Source organism: Sciurus carolinensis, chromosome 16, assembly GCF_902686445.1.
Source record: "Sciurus carolinensis chromosome 16, mSciCar1.2, whole genome shotgun sequence".
NCBI lineage: Eukaryota > Metazoa > Chordata > Mammalia > Rodentia > Sciuridae > Sciurus > Sciurus carolinensis.
Window position 1 is genome coordinate 49,026,134 of NC_062228.1, and position 8,363 is coordinate 49,034,496.

General features: G+C 54.2%; 1 protein-coding gene across 5 annotated transcripts; it reads right to left on the bottom strand.

Moving 5' to 3' along the window:
* Window positions 1-664: 664 nt before the first annotated feature.
* Rinl (Ras and Rab interactor like) lies at window positions 665-8,236 on the bottom strand. Of its 5 annotated transcripts, none has more exons than XM_047529232.1 (12): window positions 8,205-8,236; window positions 6,705-6,793; window positions 6,345-6,590; window positions 4,800-4,902; window positions 3,878-3,950; window positions 3,738-3,802; window positions 3,288-3,437; window positions 2,794-3,207; window positions 2,169-2,486; window positions 1,802-1,933; window positions 1,518-1,681; window positions 665-1,437 (listed from the first exon to the last, which is right to left on the bottom strand). In XM_047529232.1, exons 3-12 carry the CDS (start codon window positions 6,555-6,557, stop codon window positions 1,375-1,377), a joined length of 1,695 nt encoding a protein of 564 aa, XP_047385188.1. In that variant the 5' UTR covers window positions 6,558-6,590; window positions 6,705-6,793; window positions 8,205-8,236; the 3' UTR covers window positions 665-1,374. The 5 variants fall into 5 exon arrangements, with proteins under 5 accessions (XP_047385188.1, XP_047385190.1, XP_047385186.1 ...); XM_047529234.1 differs by having other exon boundaries at window positions 1,518-1,615; window positions 2,755-3,207; XM_047529230.1 differs by having other exon boundaries at window positions 2,755-3,207.
* Between the last annotated feature and the right edge of the window lie 127 nt (window positions 8,237-8,363).

Below are 8,363 nucleotides of genomic sequence, written 5' to 3' on the forward strand. Positions count from 1 at the left end.
CACTTAGTCCGGCTCAAAGTGAGTTTTATATAGCTCAACAATTGAAAAAATATTGATTATATGTTGAATGATGATATTTGGGATATATTGTGTTAAATCAAATATTACTACAGTTCATATCATTGTTTTTAGTTTTATCTTTTCTATTCTTTTGTTGCTGTGCTGGGAATGGAGCCCAGGGTCTCTTCCATGCCAAGAAAGCACTCTACCACTGAGCCACACCCCAGGTTTCTTTTTAATTTTTATTAATGTAGTTAATAGAAAATTTAGAATTACATTCATGGTTTACATTGTATTTTTTCCATAGTGCTATTCTAAGGGGACAAAAGACTATGGACAATTAACACAATACGTATATTATATTATATGGAATGCCTTTTTCTTTTAAATCAGGGAATTAACCCAGCGGCACTTAACCACCAAGCTACATCCCCAGCCCTTTTAAAAATATTTTCTTTAGAGACAGGGTCTGGCTAAGTAGCTGAGGCTGGCTTTGAGCTCACCATCCTCCTGCCTGCGCCTCCTGAGCCACTGGGATCTCAGTGGGTGCTCCTGTGCTTGGCTTACATGGTATGTCTTGAGAGAAAAATAAAGATCAGGATAAAGGAAGGTTTTCCTTTTTCATCAGTGCTATAACAAATCACCACAATCTCAGTGACTGAAACCAATTTATTGTTTTCCAGTTCTCTAGGTCAGAAATCCAGAATGGGCTTTCAGATCAAAAGCTGAGTTCCTTCCGGAAGCCTCGGGGGACGTCCATGCCTTGTCTTCTTCACCTTCTAGTGGGTCTGCATTGATGGCTCTTGGCAACACCACTGGTTTCTATCCGCATCATCCCTCCTCTGACCCGCCCAAACCTTTTTTTTTTTTTTGTGAATTGGGGCCTGGCAACATTGTCCAGGCTGGCCTTCAACTCCAAGCAGCTAGGACTAAAGGCTCATGCCATGACACCCTTGCCGCCCACCCTCTTCTAAGGATCCCTGGGACAGCACACAGCTCACCAGGATCCTGGATAACCTCCCCACCTCTGTCCTTGTTGTGACCATATCTGCGAAGTTCCTTTTAATGTGTCAGGTGGCACATTCACAGTTTGTGGGTGAGGTTGGGACATCCTTGCCAGGTATCATTATTTTTCCTACCATTGAGAGTCAGGTGGGAGTAGATATGGTTCTAGAAAGGGGTATCAGGGAGAGCCTCACTGAGGTGACATGTGCATAAGGACCTGGAGGGGAGAGAAGGCACATTCCAGGAAGCCGGAAGAGCCCTGTGAAGGCCCAGAGGTGGGATGTTCCCTTTTCCTGGGAACCATCCCTACGCCACCTGCTTCCCAGCTGCCTCTGCATCTTGCTTGGGGAGTGGAGGGGTTTGAGACCCCTAATCATCAGTGGCCCCTGGCACAGCTGCTACTGACCATGGCTCCTCAAATGGCAGGTTGGCCTGTTGGGGGTGGGGGAGCCTGAGTCAGAGGAAAACAGGTTCCACTCCCTCTTCCACCTGCATCCCAGAGGGGCAGTCACCTGGGCTCCAGGTGGGTTCTGTCCATGCAGCGTGCGCCTGCGGTGCCACTGGCGAAGGGAGTCACGAGCCTCGGAGCTGAGCCCCTGGGGTGCGCGGCCTGCATCAGGTTGGTAGTGGGCGATGTGGTGCAGCGCCCCAAACCACGTGGTCAGGTAGTACCCCGCTGGGGGCGAGAAGGAGTGGTCAGCGGGGCTCTCTGGGTTTCCCTGGTCGCCCGCCCGCCTTTCCTTCTGCAGCACGAGGAGGATGCTTGGGCCTTGATGTTCCGGAGAGAAGAACTCACCCTCTCCCCGGAGCTCGTCCGGATCCAAGAGCTCCATGAGAAACTCCACGTCCAGCTGTGTCTCCCCGATGTGCGGACTCCAGATCAGCTCCTCGGTCAAGGCTGGCAGGAAGGCGTCGGCTCCCAGGGGCTCTGGGGAAGCCAGAGGACAGGTTCTGAGGTGGCTGGGGGTGTGGAGACATCTGCCATCCGATTCCCAGGACAGCGAGACCTGGCTGCCTCCCCACCTTCTCCAGTATGCAAACGCCTCCGACCAGAATCTCAGGACCACCACCCTCTTCTTCGACGTGCGCACAGGTGCATCCTACCTGGCTCCCCCAGCTCTCAAGCCACTCCGCACCCAGGTCCACGCCCACCGCTCCTTTACCTTGGTTGTCGCAGCGGGCCAGGCCGGCGTAGACGTCACTGCACACCGCCAGCAGGAGCGCCACCTTGCGGCGCGGCGCGCACGCGGCGTGCAGGTGCTCCAGGCGCGAGTGGATGCGGCTCCGCAGGGCGGGGGCGGGGCTTTGCCCCTCAAGCCCCACCCCCTGAGCGCCTGGAGGCCCCGCTCCCACCCGCAGGGCTATTTGTCGCCGCCTCAGTCGCCGCAGTTCCTGGGCGCGGAGCGTGCGGAGTCGCGTCCACAGGGCAGGCTTCAGGGGCTCCAGCACTGCCCGGCATACGGCCGCCTCCACTGCGGGACCTGCGGGGCGCGGGGCAAGTGAGGGCAGGGCCACCCAGTTGACCCACTTGGCAGACCATTACCCCTCCCCAGCTTCTGGTCACCCACAGGGTACACGCGGGTGTGCACACGCGCCTGGGACAGGAAGTACGGCTGTCAACGCACGTGCGTGCGGCGAACAGGTTCTTAGCCTTAGGAAGGGGCTTGAGAGCGGAAAGGAAACAGGTGCGCACCGATCGGGAGAAAGAAGCTGGATGCGAGCACATAGTAGGGCCGAGTGTATGCACACCTGAGGCCATGGGGGTTCCCTTCCAGTCTTCCCCGTTACCAATATCCTCGTCCGTCTGGGGGAACCTCGGGCCCCTGCTCCCAAAGACAGCTCTGACGTCGGGGTCCTTCGACAAGTAATCCTGGAGGTCAGTAAGGAGGTGCCGCACATCCTGCAGCAGCTCAGTGGCAGGGTCTCCAGGCCTGTGGGAACCCGTGCAATCCGAGGTGAGGCGTGCCCGGAGGCCCCGGTACTGCCTGCCCACGTAGCTGCTCCGCGCCCTGGCCAGTGCTCGGACGTGCGCGGTGAGCACATCCTCCGGCTCTTCCTCTTGGTCATTGTAGGTGTCATTGTCTTCCTCCTCCTCCTCTTTCTCCTCCACCAGGCTGGCCAGAGCCGGTACAGGGTGGTGCACCTCTGGACTGAGCGGGCCTTCCACCCAGGAGACCTGGTGCAGGACGGGGTTCCTGGGGGCTGGATGTGAGGAGCGGGTTGGGCCCCACAGAGCAACCAGAGCCGCTGGCTCCGCTCTCCCAGGGCTCCACCCCGCTAACCTGGAGCGAGTCTCGGGTCGGTCTCTGGCTCCACCGCTTGGGGGGTCTGCTCCCTTCCCCAGCCTCCATGGGTCTCCAGATAGAGCTGGTTCACCACAGAGAGCACCCTCCCTGAGGGCTCACCTTGTACCCTGCCAACCTGCAGGGACTCTGAAGACCAGCACAAGTAAGATGTCCTTGGTGTCCTGGGGCCAGCCCTGGTCCCTTCAGAGCACCAGGACACCAAGTTCCCAGCCTTCCTCACTCCGCCAGGAACTGAGGACCCCGGGCTCCCTCCTCCTCCATGGCTCTCTAGCAGTCTAGGCTCCCATCCCCTCGTCCTAAAGGATCCCAAAAGCTAAGCCTCCAGCTCTCTCTCCCCCCCATTATCCTCCCTCAAACCCAGCACTCTGGTCCCTCAAGTGGAATCCCTGTGGCGGAGGAGGCCAGCAAGCCCCCACCCTTTTTTACCTTTGTGTCTGCCTCCAGGCACAGGGGTGGGAGGGGGCAAGAGCAGTGTTTGGGGCAAAACGTCCCTGAGAGAAGAGAAGGGAACCACAATGTGCATCGTAGGGACAGTCCCCCGGGCCCCTTTGATGAGTGACCTATACCTGCTGGCTGATAAGAAGGCCAGGAGATGGGGCAGGTCTGGCATGCAGAGGTTGGAGGACTCCAGGGACACTCCTGGGGGGAGGAAGCAAGTAGGGATGAGAAAAAAGAACAAAACTTGTGGGTGGCAGATTCCTCTCTCCTGGGACACTCTACCTCCATTCCTGCAATCCACCCCGCCCCAGACCTGCAGAACAGGGACATTTCCATCCCTTGGAGTCCCTATCTTTTCCTTGGTCTTGACTCTTGCATCCTGCTTATGCCACCAAATAGGATTCATTCCTCAGACACATATTTATGGGAGCACCTAATTATTTCCAGGCTCTGGGGACACCACTGTCAAAAAGGAGGCAAATTCCCTGGCCTCCTGGAGCCTGTAGTGTGTCTTGAGGGCTACGAATGGAGTGACCGGGGCCGTCTGAGCTCTGGTGGTCCACGAAGTTTGCATCTGCCTGGAGGCCCAAAGGATGGGAACTAAGTCAGCCACTCCAGGAAGAACAAAAGCAAGCAAAGGCCCTGCAAAGGGAACACTCAGCATGCTCAAGGGACAGGGCTTGGCTGGGACAGAGTGAAGGAGGGGCAGTAAACCAAGAGGTTTATGTCACACAGCATGTTACAGGCCAGGATGCGGAGCTTAAATTGGTATTGCAATATATTGCATGGTATTTGCAGAGTTTGAGGAAGGGGTGTACAACATGTGACTGATGTGTGAAAAGACCACCCCAGTTGCTGTGCTCAGTGTGGATTGCAGGAGGACGAGAGAGGAGGCTACTGCCATGATATGGGCAAGAGGTGATGGGCACTCAGACTTAGGGGGCGGAGGCCCACAGGATTGGGCAGATTAAGGAGACATTTTGGAAAGGAAGCTGACAGTTCTTGGTGATATATTTGCTATGGACTGGAAACCTAAAGGAGGTGCCTTACCTCCAGGCACCTTCTGGATCTGGTAGGTGTTGACTTCTCTTGGTGAAAGTCCTGTCTTCAATACCAGGACTTGGCTGGGGTCATGTCCTGTGACCAGGAAACTCTGCGGAGATGGAGGCGAAGATCAACATGAGAAACCTGCATGCAGATGTAAACTGCCCCCTACTCTGAGTCCCATGTGGGTGAGACTGGTTCCCCCAAGCCCAGGACGTGGACCATGACCTGACCTAGCCAATAGGGTGACTGCTCTCTGCCTACTTTTTGGTTCAGCAATGAGCATGTGACCAAGCTTAGCCAATGGACATCTTCCACAGGAATTTTGCTGGAACTCTTTGGAAAAAGCTTTCTCTCCTTTCTCTCTTTCTCTCTCTCGATGCTGGGGATAGAAACCAGGACTTTGCACGTGTTAGGTAGGCAGCTACCACTGAAACACATCCCTAACTCAAAAGCTCTCTTTTTGCACTGGGGTTGCTGAATTGGTGGGATAGAGTCCTAACTTGGGGACAGCCATCTTTGCCACCACAAAGAACATGTCCTCCTGAGGAGGAAACTGTGGTAGACCCTGTAAGTTGTCCTCTCCAAATCCATCCAATATTCTGTGCAGAATTCCTTGTCCAATGCATTACTAAGTTGAGCAATAAGAGAGGGTTGATGATTTGGGTGGGCAGTCATTCTTAGCTCTGATTCTCTAACTCCCAGTTGAAATGATGATGATGATGATGATGATTTGCATGCTGGAGACTGAACCCAGGGCCTTGTGCATGCTAGGCAAGTGCTCCACCTCTGAGCTACATTCCCGGTCCTCTAGGTGAGCTTCTATTTATTTATTTATTTTGGTACCAGGGATTGAACCCAGGGGTGCTTTACCACTGAGCCACATCCCAAGCCCTTTTTATTTTTTATTTTTGAGTCAGGGCCTCGCTAAGTTGCTGAGGCTGGCTTTGCACTTGTGAGCTTCCTGCCTCAGCCTCCTGAGCTGCTGGGATTACAGGCGTGTGCCACTATACCTGGCCAGGTGAGCTTTTAAAATATTGCCATCTGGACCCCAACCAGGTATTCTGCCTTTGCTTGTCCTGGTCTAAAAAAGAAAAGATACAGCTGGGACCTCCTTTCTTCGTGCCTGGAATACACGTGGGCTGGCCCTGGGGCAGTCACTGGGAAACCACAGGGGAAGTCCTAAAGGATTGTAGAGCATCTGGCCTTGATGTCACTGTGCTGCTGAACTAGAGCTGGCAGCTGCCTTTCTGGTGATGTTAGGAGGATGAATGTCGTTTGTCGAAGCCACTATAGAATGAGCATTTGTTACATCTAGAGTTCCCCACAGTCGAAAGCCAAGCCAAGAAATAGGGTGAAGAGAAAATCTTAAGTTGTCTGAAACTCAGAATCCAGACCTTCCAGAAACTACTTTTACCTCTGTTTTTCCATCTCTTGAATCAACATAATTTTTTTGATTTGCCCCGTTTGTACTGTGCTGGTTACTCGCAACCAACAGGGTCCTGGCTGGTTCCAGGTGTCACAGGAAAGGTCCACAGGTTGAGTACTCACCCCTAGTGGCCACAGCTTCACAAGGGCCTCTGCCTCCTTGGCATCCAACTCTGGGACCTGCCACACACCCCATGTCCTCTTCAGACGAAGAAGTGGCTCTGGGGTGCTGAGGACCCCTAGAGGGGTCTTGCCTGCTCCATTTGCCTGTGGTGGGACCGGCCTGTGATGTGCAGGGTCCAGGAGGTCAGGGGTCAGAAGTAGGCAGTTTGACATGGAGGTAGGGTCAAAGGTGCAGGGAGGGGCAGCCTAGGGACAAAGGGTCAGAGACGGGGCTCAGGGTCTCATGGTGTAGGTGTAGGACAGAAGGGATTTATGGATTCAGGGGCAGGAGATGGAGACTTTGGCCCTGGCAGCCCTCACCTCTCCCCCTCGGTGGGAGCCGCAGAGGCCATGTTGTCTGGCTGGACCATCCTCAGGGTGTGGGAAGCCAGGCAGCCATGGTCTGGCCTCTGATAGGGAGGAAAATAAGACTCAAGGCTGCTCCCCATAGGGTGATAGTCAAAAAATTCACAACCGGTATAGCAGAGGCTCTGACCAATCAGAATGGACCCCAGTGGCCCTGAGCTATGCCCTAGTTATTCTTTTTTTTTAAAAAAATAACTTTTACTTGTTTACTTATTTATTTACTTATGTGGTGCTGAGGTCCATAGTGGCCCGGCATCTGTCCAAAGTGATACAACGTGCCCTCTACTCCCTTCTCAGACTACGGAGGGGCCCTGTGATATTTTCTCTGATTATATTTTTTTTCCTTTTGGTATCAGGGACTGAACCCAGGGGCACTTAACCACTGAGTCACATCCCCAGCCCCTTTAAAAAAATATTTTTAGTTTTGATGGACCTTTAATTAATATGTGGTGCTGAGACTCGAACCCAGTGCCTCACACATGCCAGGCAAGCGCTCTACCTCTGAGCCACAGCCCCAGGGCCCCCAGCCCTTTTTTGCATCTTATTTAGAGACAGGTCCTCCTGAGTTGCTGAGGCTGGCTTTGAACCTGTGATCCTCCTGCCTCAGCCTCCCAAGCCACTTGGATTATAGGCGTGCGCCATTTTCTTGTAAAAATGTTCAAAGCTACAGAAAAGCTCAAGGAATTTTCTAGTGAACATCTGAATACCCGCTGCAGGGGATTGTACATGAACATGTTACTCCTACTTGCTTTCTCACGCATCTGCTTCTCTATCCATCCATCCATCCATGCATCCATCCATCTGTCCATCCATCCATCCATCCATCCGACCCCAGCATTTTTTTCCCTTCAGTCCTGGGCATTGAACCGAGGGGGTTCTCTATCACTGAGCTACATCCTGGGCCCCTTCAATTTTGAGACAGGGTCTCACTAAGTTGCTGAGGCTGGTCTCAAACTTGTGATCCTCCTGCCTCAGCCTCCCCAGAGGCTGGGATTACAAGCAGGTGTCACTGCACCCAGCTACACTCCAAAGGGGTTCTCACTGAGAAGGAGCACTTTTGAATATTTCCTGTAGCAGTCCCAGGAACAGGAAACCTGGGTCTACCTCTGGCCTAGAATTAGGTGCAGTGCCCCGGGGGGGGGGGGTGATGAACAGGGCAAGGCCCCCACTGAGAATTTCCCCTCCCGTTTGAGGGGGTATATGCTACAGATGATCAACAGCTAAGCAAATGAGTCATCCCACTGACGCGGAGCCCAGGGTTAGGAAGGGCAGGTGTGTAGTCCAGGGGACAGCAGAAAGGAGAGGGTGAGACCAGGAGGCAGCGGTCCCCTGGGACCCCTGGGAGGGGGAGGAGGATGTGGGTGGCGGTGGCCAGGGTTGGTGGGACAGCTGCCTGGTACAGAGGGAGGCAGCATGGTGTGCAGATACCAGATGCTGGGTCCCTGGGGGCCCTACCTGTTTCCGACGGGATGCCTGGGGTAGCAGGAAGTGAAAGTGTCCTCTAGAGAGGAAGCTGGGCAGGCAGGGGGAAGAGGCGGGGCTGGGGGTATCCGAAATAAACCTTCCCCCTCTTTCCGGGGGCTCAGGTCTTAGGGGAACGGGCTTTGAAGGAAG